Here is an 18095-nt window from a genome sequence, read left to right as displayed (position 1 = left end):
GAAACAGGGTGTTGTTTAAGCCTCACAGGGGAAGAAAAATGAGGCTCAGAGAGGTTGTGTAACTTGCCCAAGCTCACGCAGCTAGCTCAGTGCCTGAACTCAGATTCTGTATGACTCTAGATCTTACCCTCTTGAAACTATGTCAATCTTAGTATTATGGGCTGTAGGGCTCAGGGAAGGCCTCACAGAGAAAGTGGGACTTGAACTGGCTCCATGATAATAACACTCAGTACAGGAGATGAGTGGACGTGCCGTTCCACTAATGGGGCTGTGTTCATCAAAAATATAAATAATAATGAGGGGTAATTTTATGTTTTTTAAAAAAGGTTTTTTAGTACTTTGGAGAGTCAGGACTGGAGAAGAAAAATACTCTTGATAAGTAATGTTACTTTGCATCATATGGAGCCATAAACCGTTTCAGCAGAGTCCCCTGGGAGTGATGAATCACTTTCTCCAAAAATCTTGTCTTAATACCTCTTGATAATACAAGAGAATTGCAAGGTCTTTGCAATTATTTAAAATAACGCACCCAGGAGTCTTATAATAGCCTCTCTTTTCTAAATGGAAATAGCTAACCTTTTCTGTAACTTAAAATCAAAAAGTGAATCTGTAAGTGCCAAGGGAGAATAATTTTAGTTAAAATGCAATCAGTTAATTGCCTTTTCTCATCTTCCACTTTTCAAAACTTCCCAATATATCCTAAATTCTAACTTTAATTTTAAATGAAGATCCTAATCTAGTAAATTTATAAGATGGCTTAAAGCCCATTTCCCATTATGCCTTTTCTTTTTCATACCTTTGAGAACTGTTGAATTCTGTCTTAGAAGCAAATGAAAATTTCACAATACTTTTTCTACTCTTTTGCATTTTTTTCTAGGGCCTTCTCTAGCTCATCTTTTTAGGGTGCAATAATGCAGAGAGGGGCGTGAAACAGTGACACATAAGCACTTGTCTCTCCTCCAGTTCTTGACTATATCCCATTGGGACGTATGGACTTCCCAATACTAAGGTTCTCGTGTACCTGGTAAAACATTCCCATAAATAAGAAATACATGGGGCCACATTTGATATAGCGCCTGCTGCAGAATATAGGCTGAGTAAATGGTAACTGGGGCTGAATGAATAGAGCCTCCAGATGGTTTTAAAATAACAATAATGAAGCACAATACAAGTTCCTTTTACATTAAGGCCAAGTCTTTTTTTTTTTTTTCCTAAAAATGATAGTGTCCATGAAGATAAATAACAAAGGGAGAAGAGATGCTACCTGTGTCGGAGGATGGAATTTTGTACCTTATTGATGATGTGTATCACTCCATTGGTGGCTGCGTTGTCGCCATCCACAATGGATGCCCCTTCAATTGTGATATTCTGTGAATGCAAACCACACGGGAAAGGGAATCACCATACGGTACACCTAGGGATTGAGATTATTTCTGGATTTTCCACTTTTTGAGCAACAGTGACCTTCCCACTTTTGGACCATGACCTACAGTTAGAAGTATCTTTAAGTTGTAACCCATTAGACATCACACACACACACACACTGAAAATGCAATAGTACTTTCATCTACTATGTGGGAGGCAGCTCATCACGAATTCTATTCCACTCTTTTCTATTTCATTAAAAAAGTACTGGTTGAAGCTCAGTAAGGAGTTCCTGCTGTTTGAAAAGTACTGTAGACAGTGTTGTGGGTTGGATTGTGTTCCCTCCCTCCTCAAAATTCATGTATTGGAGTCCTAACTTCCAGTACGTCAGAATGTGACCTTGTTTGGAGATAGGGTCTTTACAGAGGTAATCAAGTTAAGATGAGGTCGTTAGGGTGAACCCTAATCCAATATGACTCGTGTCCTTATAAGAAGAGGAAGTCTGGACACAGACGGCTCTACAGGGGGAAAGTTTTGTGAACATGAGGACGGCCATCTGCAAGAGGGCCTGGGACAGCTCCTTCCACAGCCCTCCGAAGGAGCCAACCCTGCCCACCCCTTGATCTGGGACTTCTAGTGTCCAGAACTGTGGGACAAAAATTTCTGTTGTCTGAGCCAGCCAGTTTGTGGCACATCGTTATCGCAGCCCTAGCACGCAGTTACAGAGAGCAATTGACTTTCCTGCTCAGAATCCAACGACTTTTTAAGAATATTAACTACATGGGGAAGGGAGCTAAGTCAAACCCAACCTACCCACCTACCTAGCCACCCACCAACCGTGACACCACTGGGCTCCTCCCTCTCTGCTTCCTCTCCTCGTCTCCCCACCATTACCCTTTATTTGAAATTCCTCCTGGGGACCTTGGGTGCCGAGGGGACTTCTTTCACCCCGAGCACCTCCCAAGTGAGTCAGCAGAGGCCCTGAAGGAAACATTCCTGGCCACCTTGCACATCTTTTCTGGTTAAAGGAAGACATTTACATAGGAATGAACTCATTACAAATGTGTCTTTGATGGTGAGCTCCTCCGGGTCAGAGGTCTTGATGGATTTATCTTTGAATCCATAGAGCCTGGGATGAGCCTGCCCAGGTGGGCGTTCAGTTAATGCTTGCTGAGAGAATCACTGATTTAAAACACTGATGGGAAATAACCCCATTGTCTGACATATGCATGTAATATGCAAAGAATCCGTGGGACTGCATGTAACTCTTTAACGTTTTCTAAAAGGAATTATGTGACGAAGCACACACATTTAGGTAACACTCAGCATAGACCCTTTTCATAGCGCTCACACCGAGGAGTAGGAAGGAATGTTTAGAGCGGTAATTCTCAGACATTTTTGACCGTGGCCCATGGTCCACTGAGGCAGCAGTTCCCGCTTTGCAGCAGAATCTTCATTCTCGTCTTGTGCCATTCATAGGAAGAGTTTTAAAACACTGCCCCGTGCCGCAGGGCAGCCGGACTTGCTCATGGAAGACTGACCGCAGTCCTGACCCACTGTTGTGAGTGCCGGAAGGTGACTTCCGCAGGGCTCGGCTCCTCCCCGGGCACTGCCCTAACTCCAGCGCATGGCAGGCGCTCAACAAATCTTTGTTGACTGACTGGCTCTAACTTAATATCAAATTTTAGTAAAATATAATGACTCGATTAGTAGCTTACCAGTAGCCAGCTCTTAGTTAACCAGATATAAAAATCAAAGTTGTGAAATTACACAGCCTTCACCCAGAAGGATGGAAAGGTTTGCCTTTCTAGATCAGTCTGTGGTCTGTCAGGGAGAGCCTTGTGGCCAACCAGTGGGCAAAGGGCCACATTTTACAGGATCATTGCTACAGAGGAACTGTGTGTGTGTGTGTGTGTGTGCTCATGTATCAATATATGTTGATAATTATTGAAGCTGGTGCTGCCTACACGGAGGCTGGAGGTTCTACTCTGGTCTCTCTTTTGCTCATGTTTGGAAATTTCCATAACAAAAACTTTCAAACTACAATATGAACACAGGTGACGTGTTTCCACTAAACAAATTACCACGCTCTCTTACCCCATCTGCCTTCGCCAGGTGAAGGAAGCTGCCCTGCAAGGACGTTGCCAGCATGTCAGAAGATGACAGAGCCTGCAGATCTGCCACTCCGTACGTGCCTGGTAGCGTATGGTATCTAAAACAAGAGGCCATAAGGGCTGTGATGAAGTACCAGTGCGTGAGGCAGGATCATTGAGTAGTTCAGAGAGGAGATTCTAGAGCCAGACCACCACATTCTAAATCTTCTCCTGCAATGGTCAGCCAGGGCACCTTGGGTTAGTTACTTATCACCCTGTGCCTCAGTTTCCACATCTATAAAGTGGAAAGAATTATAATGCCTATCTCATAGGGTGGTTGGGAGGAGGAACTGAGCTATGTGTAATGCAGTTAGCAGAGAGTTGGCTGTCAATAATGTCCACTGTTACCGTCCCGGGGGAAGGAGGTGAGGGGAGTCCCAGAACCTGTTTGGGTCCATGGATCTGAAGGAGCATGTGGCTTCCCTCCATTGAACTGCATTCACACTGACGTCAGTACGATATCGTGAGGAATAAAATACATAATACCTACCTTATTAGGGCTGGAATATTGCTCCTGGACAACCAGAAGGCTTTCTCCTCTTGGTCCATGTCCTCGATAGCTTGTTGGGAGGGCACGAGGACAGTGAGGTTGGAGGCGGCTGACAGCAGGGGTTGTAGAGAAGCATTCTGAATCACAGAAGGAAGAGAAAGTGGCTTGACTCATGTTAGGGGACAAACAAGGTGGACTTAATGGTTGGCAGAGATGACAATCTCCCATGTGATGTAATTTCAGGGATACTGGGAAGGTCCTAGTGACCTTCCCACCACTGGCTGATGCCTCAACTTCCCTTCTGAGACTCATTCCTTTTATTTAAATATGTGAGCCTTGTCAAAAGGCAAATTTTCCTCATCAGGTCACATTTTGAGTCATTATCAGTCATTTACACTTTAGTCTAAATGAAGAGTCAGGGAATAGTCTTGATAGGATTATGAGTGTACGCACGTGTATGCGTGTGTACTTGCAGAGAACCTTAAGAATCCTTGGATGCCTTTGGAATACGGATGGTAGGAAGATTATGGGAACAGTTTTAGCATGGGAGAGAGACTGGAGGCCCGGAGTCAAACTTTACCTACTTTTCATTCTTACGTAGAGCTAGTTCTGGGTAGAAGCAGTGGTGTGCTTATGTTTAACAACCAGCTCTCCAGGAAAAACAAACAAACAACAAAAGCCCTGGTTTGCAGTGCTCCCTGATTTCTGTGGTGTAAGTACTCCTACCATGGCTGATTTCAAGCTATGAACATGACGGCATTGAAAGTGGAGTTGGGAAAGATGAGCTGTCGCGAGCTTGGGTGACCTGGTGCACTACACCACTGGGCGAGCTTACGCATATGGGGTTGGTCTATACGGAAATCTGCATGTGCAGTAGGACTCGCAGTTTCTGCTCTTCCATCTAGTGGGGTCAGAGCAGCTGTCCTGGAGTGGGTGCTGACCAGGCACTACAGATCTTGGCACATGTCTTTTTAAAGGGGATAAACCACCTGTCGCGATGGCCGGCTGGGCCAGCCACCTTGGTCCACTCAGGCAAAGAGGACAGAGAGTCAGACAACTGCAGAGAGTGAAGATTGGCTTCTTTGTTCTAGAACTTTCCAAGGGAGAGGCAAAAGCGCCTCTGGGCATGCTGGGCTGAGAGCTAAGCACATATGAAGTATCCCAGATTGCACCTATAAATCCCAAGTCTGACTTGGTGAATTATAATGATAAATTATGTCGACTTTTCCAGAAAGACCTCTGTGACGAATGAAGCTATACATCTATATTTGAATTGGCTGAAAAGCTGACCACCCCAGCTCATCCTTGACAAGAAGTTCTTAGCCCTGGTGGCATGTTAGAATCACCGGGGGAGATTTTAAAATACGCTGATGCCCCGGGCAAGCCTCTGACCAGTCAATTCGGTGTCTGGGGGTGGGAGCCCAGGCCCGGCTATTTAAAAAATGTGTTCCATGTGCTTCTAAAAGTGCAGGCAGGGTGGAGAGTCACTGCTCTAGACAATGGCCCTCCCTTCTGACCAGCTGCATTTTCAGTTTTCTATGAAACACATTCCAGATTTCTAAAATTACATACATTCCCAATCCTGGATTCTAACAAAGGTACTCACATTCAGCCACTGGTTAAATACAGCTGCCGCGGAGAGAAATGACAATTCCTTATTCATATCGTGCAGGGGCGGGAGGGAGAGAGGAGAGAGCACATGAGCGAGGGCACAATGAGCAGCACGATCACAGCGCATTTCTGGGTGGCCTGCTCTGAGCTTCCCGGGGCTGGGCTCGCTTTCCTTGCCAGCCTCGCTGAGCCGACATGAAGGGGTGTTCCAGCCATTGAATTCCCACGTTGCCCGAGGTGCGTGTTTCTTTCATGCTTAGTGGTTCAATTATCTTCTATATTCACAGCAAAAAAGTAACCCCCAAACTTCAAATGAAACAACTGAAGGTCTCCCAAATCAGAATTTAGGTTGTAAGAACACGGCCATCCACCCCTACAGAGGGTCACGGAGCTCAGTAAACAGGCGCCTTTCAGAGCCAGTGGTGTGTAGTGGCTTGGAACCCGGGGCCAAACCACCCGGTTTTCATTCTGGTTTGGCCTTTTCCTAGTTCCTTAGGCAAGTTACTTAATCTCTCTGGGCCTCAATTTTCTCATCTGTAAAATGGGGATAAGGAAAGGTCCAACTCATAGGGTCGATGTGAGAATTGAAGGAATTAATGTTTTTAAAGTGCTTATGAGAGAGGCCGGCATGCAGGGCATGCTCAGTGAGCTTCAGCCACTCTGATTTTTAATTTATCCACCGTGGAATTTATTAATGAACATATGTATCGAACTGCCATGACTGGCACTGGGTCGGAGTGAAGGGAAGATATAACATATAAACGGGGAAAGATCGCCCTGCTCTTACACAACTTACAGTTGTTTTGGGGAAGTTAAGACTTGAAAAGATAACCAACTGTGCCAGTAGATCAGTGATGTTTGGAGGTGCGATAGAGTAAAGAAAGCTTTGGACTTTTGAGTTAAAAAAGACTGGGTTCAGTTCTTAGGTCCGCCATTTACCAGCTGTGTGATCTTGGGCAAGTCACTTAACCTCTCTGAGAACTCAAGTGCCTTATCTTAAAAATGAATAGGATGATGCCTTGCTCCTGGGATTATGAACATTACATGCGTTAGTGTATGTGAAAACATTTTTAAACTCTTGAACACCATGAAAATGGCAATAACATTTATATGAAAATTTACATAAAGACAATACTTCCCCAAGCTGTTTCAATTCCTTTTTGAAAGTAGCCGAGGTTATTAAATGTTAGTAAATACCTGGTAAAAAGTATATGAGTAAATGGATAAGGACAAGAGCTGAGATGATTGTGTAATCCCTTAAGGGGCTGCTTTACGGGAGGGGAGGGCACGAGTTTGACCCGGACTGACGGCAGAGAGCCCAGAGACTGGGTCCAGGGGAGATGGGATCAGACCCGGCATGGAGCTGGGAAAGCCACAGCTAAGCTAAGGCTAAGCTAAGCTATTTGGAAGAAAAGTGAGTTGAGGTCGTGTGAAGATGCCGGGAGCGCCAGGCTGAGGACACGGACTTCGGCTTATTTTCCGTGGGAGGAGAGGGTCATCGTGAAAGCAGGGTTTAGAGTTTCAAGGTTGTAGGAAATGTGGCCCACAGACAGTGCAGGGAAAGTGTAGGGTCTACTCTCCACGGTCTGGGTGTCAGGAGACAGCTCCTGGGCCCGATGCCGTGAGTAGAAGGAACAGTGTCAAGTGAAGGGTGGGAATGACCCTGAACAGGCAGGGAGGCTAAGGGTCAGATGCTGCAGCCAGCCCTCGGGAACAAGGACTCAGGTGACCCTCTTAGTTTGGGGCAGGTTGCCATCCTGGGGATTGTGAGCCAAGTGGTTGCTGATGAGAGGAGGGGCAGGGACCAGGCTGCAGGGAGCTGAACAAAAAGTAAGGGATGAGAAAGTTCATCAGTTAACTTTATTTCTCATTTCAACAAACCTTTATGAACAGTGGGAGGGAAGCAGGGAACAAGACAAAGCCCTGCCCTTGAGAGTTTACAGTCCGCTGGTGGGGGGATAGACAAATGGACACTCAACGGCCATCCGGTGTGCCGTGCACTACACGGATGGAATATTCTACACAGGTGGTCACGCGCTTGGGCTCTGCGCTTAGACAGCTGAGGGGCCTTAGGCATCTTTGCTTAGGCTCTCAGTTTCCTCATCTATAAAACGGGCATAATAATAGCATCAGCCTCCGAGGGCTGTTGTGAGGTTTCGGGTTTAGTAAGAGGCCTGGTACGCAGAGGGGTTCTTACACACACATGTACACACACACACCCGGGATAGGGGTAAGCACAGGATGTTCCGGGGACCCATAGGAGGTACACAAACCAGGCAGGAACCCGCAGGGGGCTCAGCAGGGGCCAATTATTTGCTTATTTGGGAAGTTTGGGAACGGAAAGAGGTAGAATGGCAAGAAAGGGAAGACAAGACTGCTTGGTACACAGAAGGCGCCAACTAAAAGTTAGCTCCCGTCAGCCTGTAGAAAATTTGTGGCCCACAGATTTGCCATCTGCAAGAGGGAAGTTGCTTCCTATGAAATCTCCCAGAGCGAATGATTGGTAGAGCAGTTTAAAGGCATCCTGGTTAAGAGGGGTTTTTTTTGTTTTTGTTTTAAAGAGTCTTGTCTTTATCTTCGATACTGGAGTTCGTCTCGGATGACTTACCACTGCTACATTTCCATAGCACAGAAGGCCATCTCCTTCATAGCCCTCTCGACAAACACAGCTCCAGATGCCAGAAGTAAACTGACAAGTTGCCTGATAAAACGAAGAGGGAGGAAATTGTTTGCTTTCCTGACTGAACAGTTAGATTGGAGTTACGTCGGCCCGTGAGACCTCAGGCTGCATCTAAGGTGAGAACTGCATCTGGGGCTGAAGGATGGAAGGAGACCCGCGGACCCTTCAGTGTTGCAACGAAAGGCTCCCGTCTGCGTATTTCACGCAGCTTCTATTTAACCACAATTAAATTCTTTCTTTTCATCCCTGCCAGATTGAGCAAGTGAAAATACAGGACACTCAGTTAATTTGAATTTCAGATAAATGAATACGTTTTAGTATAAGTATGTCCCATGTAATATTTGGGAGCATATTTGTGTGGAAAAAGGACTCATCGTGTATCTGAAATTCAGATTTAACTTGTGTCACGTATTTTACCTATCAACTCAATGTTGGTTCTTCCAACCTCTGGAATGAAATGAAAGTCGCCATAACTTCTCATGTTTGCGCTGTCAGGGCTTGCCTGGGCTTAAATTAAGCAAGAGTGTTGGAGCTCGTTCACTTTATGAAGTGCTCTCATAATTCTTGGGTAACAGATACTTTGGGGGCATCTCCCTCCATCTTTTCTTCTTTGAAAATAGCCCTCCACCCACCACGTACATACTATGGGTGGGTCCTGGCAGCCATGTTCATAATACGTCACCCCACTCCCTGGCCATAACTGACCGGCTCATATGTGGATATCGGGACCCAGCTGGGCCGGTCAATTCCTTTCTCCTATGATTTGGAATTGGGACATGGGGAGCTGGTAAGTTAGTGGGCATCACTGGTGGGGGGGGAGTGATGTTGCTCTAAAAACAGGGAGCTGTGTGCCCCCAGATGCACAGAGAGGCATTTACAGTTGGGAGAGAGACACAGAGACAGACAGACAGAGAGAAAGCAAGTACACAGGGAGAAGCAAAATGAGAGAGAGCATCGTCTCGGGGAATTGGGGGAAGAATCTGCATTAAACCTGGTGTCTTCAGGTCCTCGTTCTGGGTACCTGGGAGGTCTAGTTGTACTTCCTGCCCAAGGAGCTACTCTGGGGTACTCCCAACAAATCCCTTTTTTGCTTCAGTATTTGCGTGGATTCTGTTACTTGCATCGAAAGCACTGAGACTAAGGTGTCGTCTTTGTTGGTTCCGATGTTGGGTGCTTAGTGGATGTTCTTTTGAAAACATGAAAATGACCAGCTCTAATATCTTTGCCTACTGTTTCATAATTTAGGCACAACGCACACCTTACCCTTGAATGGGCATTTTCACCAATATTTTGGGTAAAATTTTAATATGACATGCAAAATGGGAGTCTAGTTATCCTTTAAACTATCCTGTTGGTTTAGAGTTGCCAGATTTAGCAAATAAAATATAGGACACCAACTTATATATGAATTTTAAATAAATGATAAATAATTTTTAGTATAAATTTGCCCTATGTAATATTTTGGACATACTTGTGCTGAAGGATTGTTATTTATTTGAAATTCACATCTAACCAGGAATCTTATATTTTATTTGGCAATCATATGTTGGTTTTTCCAAGCTTCGGAATGGAGTGAAAGTTGCAATAACTACTCACATTCTGCATAGGAACTCCCTTTGGGAGTAAGAAAGATTTTGTTCGTTGCTTGGCCCAAATAAGAAATAACCTAACCTTCTTTCTTTCTCGAGTAATTTTTTTTTTAAGTAAGGATAAAAGAAATCAAGTAACTCACCAGTGGATGACATTTCCCAGTTTGTTCCAAGCATGAAGTTATTGGCTCACAGTCAATCCCATTGCCTCGAAATCCTTTCTTGCACTCACATTCATTCTGTAATTCCAAGAACAGAGACAAAGGGGATTATTGAAAACAACTGCCTTCCATGCCTTGCCCTCACTTGGAACTGAAAAATGAGCTATGGAAGCCATAGTTGTTTGGCCCACCTAGAGAATAGTGTTCATGTCTTTTGTTTGTTACACTTCAGATTCCAGAGCTATTGGTCTCCACGTTCTATGTTACAGTTCCCAATCTGGTACTTTCTTTTTGAATTCATTACCCCAGAAGGGCTATAGGGAGAGTCTCAGAGAACTTAGACCCTAAAGAGCATCATATTGGAAAAATTGGCCCCTCCGTCCAAGAGGGAAAGGTAAAGTAAGCCATGGGGCATACACTTGGTGGAGATCCATGCACAGGGCCACAGCTAGTCTATGAGGCACTTTGTGTAATTTAGGACAGGCATCCCCTCTGAGCAGGTGAATTTGAGTAAGGCACCACCTCTACATGGATAACCTATGGGAAGCGGCTTAGAGGTGGACAGCATCTTCATGCAATAAAAACGTCCCCTCCTTCTGAGAAAGTTTAGGCCTACAGCAGGTACCTACCTTGGTGAGCAGGATGCAGGCTGGATTTCAGCCCCACTTGCCCCTGAGGCTGGGTATTTTGTGCAGGACACAAAATATATCACAGAAGCAGTGGCCCTGATCATGCAGCTACTAAATATGATGATGGGTTGTGTGACAAAATGGGGAAAATGTTTGTGTTAAGTGCAGAGTAGGAACCAAACAAAACTGTAACTGATTGCACAAGTGTAAAGGAATAAAAACCCACACATTAAAAAGACCAGAAGGAAAAAATATATCAGCATACAAGTGGTGATTGTGAGGGCTTTGTGAATGATTTTAACTTTTTTCTCTACTTTTTCATTTTCCAAAGTGTCTTCCATTAGCAAGCATTCTTTTGAATTTAAAGCAATGATAAGAGGAGTAATCTCTTCAAGAGATAAAGAGCACAGGTATTGAATGACTATTATAGAACCAGCAACGGACCTTTATGCTGCTTTCAGTTTCGAGAGGAAGACAAAGCGTAAGTACATACAGCGTAAATAAGAAGAGTCCAGTCTTACTACAGGCTGGACAACATGAGATATTATAAGTGTTCTGGATAAACTGGCACACAAGATGCTTCCGTGAGGAGGACCGCTGCTGTTCAGAGGAGGAGGGATGGGCTGGGCATGTTCTGGGAAGTCGGACGTGGCTGGACCTTGAGAGAGGGTGGGAGGAGCAGGGAGGCCATTCAAGCTGAGAGCAAATGTCAGAGAAACGCACGGGGGTGGGAAAGCAGGCGCGTCCGATTGCAGAAGGGTTATTGAGGGGCTGGTCTAGAGAGCGGCTACGTGCACCCCAAGAGGTGAGGCAAGGAAACCTCATTAGCCTGTGGGAAGAAAGGAATACAACTTCTATTTACAAAATTTTCTCTTTAAGCGTATAAGTACTATCTACTATGAATGCTTCGTAAGGGAAGTGTGTATATCTTATGAAGTGTGTATATCTTATATGCAAGTGTGCATGTATACACACGCACTTATATACGACTTCACGTGATAGGGCAAGACCTTAAAAATAAAGGTGTTTCATCTTCTCCACCTGGTTTTGAGGTAGCAACTGTCTGCACCCCCAACCCTGACAACCCCCTGACATATTGACCCCAACACAGTTTGTCTTTTAAAATAAACATTCATGGTAGTTAGGATTTGTGCCCATTTGCACTATGTAAAAGTTTTCAAGCCAGCTAGTAACGACTGAAGGGAATCCTACAGATGGTCTATTTTATTTCATATATAACACCATAGAAAGACCTTTCTCTTCCTCCGTCTCCCCCATCAGGATGATTTTCAGATTTGTCTGCAGAAAAGAAGATAAAACAGAGAGGGGATATATCCTATTACGGGTTGCATTGCGTCCCCCGCCCAATTCCTATGCTGAAGTCCTGACCCCCAGTACCTCAGAAGGTGACCTTATTTGGAGATAGGATGTTATCATGTAATTAGTTCAGTTAAGATGAGGTCATACTGGAGGAGGGTGGGTCCCTAACACAATATGACTGGTGTCTTCATGGAGAGGGGTGATTTGGACACAGATGCACACACAGTGAGAACGCTGCGTGAACATGGAGGCAGAGATCAGGGTGTTGCATGTATGAGCCACGGAATGCCAAAGATTGCCAGCAAACCACCCAGGGCTAGGAGAGAGGCCTGGAACAGATTCTTCTTCACAGCCTTTACAAAGAACCAAACCGGCCGACACCTTGATCTGGGCCCTCTAGCCTCCAGAACTGTGAGACAATACATCCTTGTTTGTTCTATGCCATCCCGTTAGTGACATTTTGTTACAGCAGCCTTAGCAAACTAATACAGATACCAAGGAATTTTTTCTTTTCTTTCTCAAATGCAATCTGGCAACTCAGGTGAGTCAAAAACTAATGCAATTGTTTGCCAAATGCTTGGCGAGGCATAAGACTGCAGTGAGCTCTTCACCATCAGGACTCTTCCATGGCCTCAGTCCTAGTACAGTTGACATCACCTCCCTCAGAGCCGATTAATTCCTAAGCAGTAACTTTCTCTGCCTCAGTCTCCCTTAAATGAAGCTAGGTAAAAGTGATCAACAAACTGTAGAGTGCTACAGACAGATAAAGTGTGGTCAAGGGTAGTGACTAAGAGGGCAGCTCCGGAGTCAGACTATGTGGGTGTGAATCTCGCACCATGGTTTATTTTCTGTGCGACATGAGCAAAGTATTTTTAGCCTCTCTGTGCCTCAATTTACTTTTTATAAATGGAATAATAATAGTATACCCACATGGCAACTTTTTTATAAGATGGAATAATAATATCATATCCACATGGCAACAGAAGCAAAAATAAACAAATGAAACGACATCAAACTAGAAAGCTTCTGCACAGCAAAGGAAACCATCAACGAAATGAAAAGGCACCCTACTGAATGAGAGAAAATGTTTGCAAATCCTATAAGGGGTTAATATCTGAGATATATAAAGAACTCACTTATTTGAGTTAAATAACAAAAAAATCCAATTAAAAAGTGGGCAAAAGATTTGAATAGACATTTTTCCAAAGAAGACATAGAGCTGGCCAATACGTACATGAAAAGATCTCAACATCACTAATTATCAGGGAAATGTAAATCAAAACCATAAGAGATGGTGCCAGCCCGGTGGTGCAGTGGTTAAGTTCACATGCTCCAATTTGGAGGCTTGGGGTTCTCTGGTTTGGATCCCAGGGGTGGACCTACACACTGCTTGTCAAGCCATGCTGTGGTAGGCGCCCCACATAAAACAGAGTAAGAGGGGCACGGATGTTAGCTCAGGGCTAATCTTCCTCAAAAAACAAAACAAAACATAAGAGATGTCACCTCACACTTGTGGAATGGCTCTCATCAAAAAGACAAGAAATAACAAATACTGGCGAGGATATGGAGAAAAGCGAACCCTTGTACACTGTTGGTGGGAATGTAAATTGGTGCAGGCACTATAGAAAACAGTATGGAGTTTCCTTAAAAAAATTAAAAATAGAAATAGCATATGATCTAGCAATTCCACTTCTGGGTATTTATCCCAAGGAAACCAAAACACTAACTGGAAAAGCTATCTGGACCCCCATCCGTGTTTATTGCAGCGTTATTTACAATAGCCAAGATGTGGAAACAACCTAAGTGTCCACTGATGGATGGATGAGTAAAGAAGACGTAGTATATACACACAATGGAATATAATTCAGCCATGAAAACGAATGAAATCTTGCCAATTTGCAACAACACTGATGGACCTTGAGAAGATTACGCTAAGTGAAATAAGTCAGAGAGAGAAAGACAAGTGCCGTAGGATCTCACATATATGTGAAATCTCAAAAAAGCCCCCAAAACCGAGCTCACAGATACAGAGAACAGATTGGTGGTTGCCAGAGTGGAGGGTGGGAGTGGGCAAAATGGGTGAAGGGGATCAAAAGGTGAAAAACAAATAGTACCTATATCCTAAGTTTGTTGTGACAACCCATTCTTACTGCTACAGATGATCAAAAAGTTGCAGAAAGTTCTAGCCAAAGCATTTCTGTGTCCAGGGGGGAAAAAGAGCCCCGCAGGAATGCTGCGTCCTCGTTACTCCCTACCATGTCACACCTACCTGCCCTGGGCCTACGTACAAACATGTCGCGTTGTCGTGGCAGCCGCCAGCGCTGGGCAGCAGGCAGTTATTGATTTCTGAACAGTCTCTTCCGTCCCCGGTCCACCCCTGCTGGCACACGCAGGTGTGGGTCCCCACGCCAGTTTTGATGCATTCTGCCTGCAGGAGAAAAAGAAGCAGCGAAACCTTTCAAACCTTAGTCCAGACACACGATTCTAAAAGCAAAAAAAGATTTCCAGAGGTACATGCTAGAAACACATTTTTGCATGGAGTGCAATAGAAATGATTAAGATGAACATTTGCATTGAGATCAATGGAAAAGATGAAATGGTTAAAAAAGCAAAATTGCTTGGTGTTGGCCAGCTGATGGTCACCATTACTAACATTGTTGTTATTTATTGAGCCAGGGACTGTTCCTAATGTTTTGCAGGTGTAAGCCATCATCTTGAGGAAGGTACTGTTATACCTCTATTTTACAGATGACAGAGCTGCTCAGAGGAGTTAAGAAACTTGCCCAAGGTCACACAGCTACAAAGAAGCATGAACCCAGGTCTATGTGATGCTCGAGCCCAGGCTCCTAACCAGTGTACCAACTCCCAGGCCTCCCAGGATGACCACACCAGGAGGCTGAAGGCCAGCGGGGAGAGGGGGAGAGGCGCAAGTTAAGCTGTTGAGATGAGGCTGTCTGAGTGGGCAGGGCTGGTAAAAGAGGAGTCTGGTGGCTGAGACAAGGCGTTTGCCTCTGAGTTCATCCTCAGAGCCAGGGGCAGTCCCTGAAGGGGTTTCAGGGTGGGACAACGTGATCTGATCCACTTCAAGCTGCTCCGGCTGTGGGTGCACAATGTGGGTGGGCCAGAGAGGCTCAGGGAGATACATTAGTAAACTGTGGGGCAGGAAGGACGGTGACTAGGGCCAGGTGGGGCTGGCGACATTGAAAAGGTATTAGTGAAAGCAATGGGGTTCAGGCTACTCTCCTGATAATTATAGAACTCAGGGCAAGTCACTTAACACCCCTGAGCCTCAGTTTCCTAATCAGTCAAGTGGGGATAACAATATTTGCTTCATTGCGTTGGTGGGAGGAGCAAACGAGATCTGGTGCATTAGAGTCGCTTGTCAGCTGTAGCGTTTGACTCAGAGTTTATTACTACTGATCTCAGTGTCTGATTCTCAGGCTGGGTTGTTAAGAATCCAGAACTCCCCCATACATGTGGACCTGGGGCACGTCCACCATACTGGATTTAAGAAGTGCAGGCTCACAGGAGGCTGCGGGGACCATCTTTAAAATGCAATGTTCACACAATTGTGCTTCGAGCCATGAAAAACCATCAGACACTGCCTTTTGGAAGGCCTTCCCTCAGGATTTCCTAAAAAGCCAGGACGCTTGGAAATGAAGATCAGCACTCACATTGCGGCTGCAGCCCCCCGGGGTTGATCCCGCACAGGGGTCCGTCTCTGAACAGAGGCTGCCGTCCCCTTCATAGCCTGCTTTGCAAACACAGCTGCAAAGAAGAGCGAGTACATGAAATCAGGCCCAGAAACATAAGCACCAGCCCCCCAGAGGAGGCCAGCCAGCAGGGGCTCCCGTTCATGGCTGGACAGCCTGCCTTTGTTGGGGGAGCAGTGTCACGGGTACTTCTGGGGTCTGCAGTCAGACTCTCCTGGCTGGGGATCCAGGCCCCCACCTCTAAGCAGTTGTGTGACCCTGGGCGAGTCCCTTAACCTCTGGGAGACTGTTTCCTCTTCTGGACAATGGGTCTAATCATAGTGTCACCCTCACAGAGCTGTGAGGAAGAATCAACGAGCTCATGCACGTGGAGCAGTTGGCAGCCCCTTGCACACACTTGTACCTTATAAGCTCTGGCAGCTTTTCTGCTCTTCTTGGACTGGAACCCACCTCTTTATAACTCTAGCTCTCTTACCCGGTTTGGCAGAGAACAACTCTACTCTCAATTCTATGCCAACGTTCTTAAAATATTTGAAAATGACGGTCAGGTGAGACCTCCTCTCTTTCTCTTTTCTGGTCCCTCAGGTTCCCCTCCCCAGCCCCAAACACAGCATTCTCAGGCGCCCTATTCCGTGAGCTGACACAGTTTCCTGACCCCTTACCCTCTCAGACGCTCCTCTCAAAATGTTCCACCATGATACTTCTGCTATTGAATGTGGGCCATTCGTTCATGCGGTATTTCTGGAGGGCCCTATGAGGGAGAGGTGCCACGATAGGTCCTGGGCCACCCTGCGGCTCCATCATGCCCCACGTCACTACCACAACTGTGCTTCACAAAAATTAAAAAGAAATATTGTTCATGCATCAAGGCTCCTAGAGGAACTAAATATTTTGATGCCCAAAGAAAGAAATAGGTTGATTTGTTCAAATGCTTGTTGACTGACCTGAGGTTATGTGATAGAGACAGACCCACGTTGATAGTTGTTTGTGGATGATGTGAGGTTTTATGGGCACTTTTGAAGACTTATGATTTTTGCCTTTTGCTCTGGTGTAGATCCTAGCTCCTTAGGAAGATGCATTTCTGTCTTACGAGCGTGGAAGAGAAAAGGTCCCCGGCTTCATGCAGCCTACGGTCTAGCGGGGCCGACAGACCGTAATAGGCAAAGAAAGAACTGCGTAAGCACAAACTGAGAAAAGTGCTATAAAATAGGACCAACAATTCCAGGCCTTCTCTGCATTTCCCAGGAAATTTTTTGGGTGGTTACTGCTTTTGAGCTAGATATTCCAGAAAGGAAAATTTCCTCTGACATTTTCCCCCACCCCTAGTCCACTGCATATGTTAGAATTAAGGACACAAATGGTGATCCAATGACCAAGGACCCAATTTCCTATAAGATGCTTTTAACAGCGAAGTTATTATTAACAGCCTTAGGAGGTAAAGGTGTTTTTAAAGCTTGGAAAGTTGGTGGACAAATCTCCTTTACCTTTCATCAAAGCCAATGACAGAGTGATGATGATAATTAGAGTTTCCATGACTGAACACCCGTGATGTACAAGCCCTGGAGTTTTACATTCATTTTTTCTAATCTCCACAATTGCCCTGCTAGACAGGCAGCATCACCCTTATTATTCTGATGAGAAAAGAGAGGCTCAGAGAGGTGAAGTAACTTGCCCAAAGTCACACAGCTGGTAAGTTTCAAAGCAGGGAGGGTTACAATTGGAGACCCAGCTCAGTCTGAGGTTTGCTCCACAAAAGCCACAGTGGCAGCTGGAGAGAACAGTTCTTAATTTACCAAGAGTTTAGGTATGTGTTGGATCTATCCGTAGGTGACACAGTGGCTGTGGGCCGTTCAGGGTGGTGCCCTCCACAGGCCTACCTTGCTGTCCCATTGCTATATTCACAGGTGGCGTGGATGTGACAGAACTGCACGTAGGGCCCGCAGGCTGAGGTCTGCTTGTGGCAGAACCTCCCAGTGGAGCCGGCTCTGCATGTGCCGGGGAGGCAGGCCCCATCACTGTCAACCCTGTTATCACACATTCCGTCGATGCACAGACATTCTGAAAGAGAAGGGAAAGGGACCCTCAGGGCTTGGAGGACAAGCTTAGCATGGAGCACACGGATCATGGAGGACAGGGACCACCTCCCCTCTCTCCCCACTCACTCCTGTCAGAGCAGAACCTGGGGATGAGCAGGGAAGGCTCTGGATGCTATTTCCTAGCATCTCAAGTGTTTCCCAGCGTGCCTGAGACAGCTGTTGGCGAGCCTGGCTGTCCCATCAAGGACGAGAAGAGCTTGATGTCAAGGCTAGTTCTCTGTATGTGTGGGGTTGTGGGAGGGAGGGTGGGTTGTGATGGTAGGAAAGGGGCCGAGGGACTCAATTTTC

At 45.6% G+C, this 18095-nt stretch overlaps 1 protein-coding gene across 2 annotated transcripts in view; it reads right to left on the bottom strand.

The window, feature by feature from the left end:
* STAB2 (stabilin 2) overlaps positions 1–18095 on the bottom strand; it is a 147812-nt gene that overhangs the window by 66930 nt on the left and 62787 nt on the right. Inside the window, exons 23-31 of one of the 2 annotated variants that reach the window (XM_014865791.3) lie at positions 17589–17769; positions 15673–15766; positions 14268–14426; positions 10032–10127; positions 8228–8320; positions 5615–5662; positions 4009–4145; positions 3463–3577; positions 1291–1368 (exon numbers count right to left, since the gene is read on the bottom strand). In XM_014865791.3, coding sequence (XP_014721277.3) covers positions 1291–1368; positions 3463–3577; positions 4009–4145; positions 5615–5662; positions 8228–8320; positions 10032–10127; positions 14268–14426; positions 15673–15766; positions 17589–17769 — 1001 coding nt within the window. The remainder of the gene's footprint in view (positions 1–1290; positions 1369–3462; positions 3578–4008; positions 4146–5614; positions 5663–8227; positions 8321–10031; positions 10128–14267; positions 14427–15672; positions 15767–17588; positions 17770–18095) is intronic. The other variant, XM_070507167.1, reaches the window with a different exon arrangement.

This window comes from Equus asinus, chromosome 4 (assembly GCF_041296235.1).
Source record: "Equus asinus isolate D_3611 breed Donkey chromosome 4, EquAss-T2T_v2, whole genome shotgun sequence".
Taxonomy (NCBI): Eukaryota; Metazoa; Chordata; class Mammalia; order Perissodactyla; family Equidae; genus Equus; species Equus asinus.
This window is presented reverse-complemented; position numbering and strand designations above follow the sequence as displayed.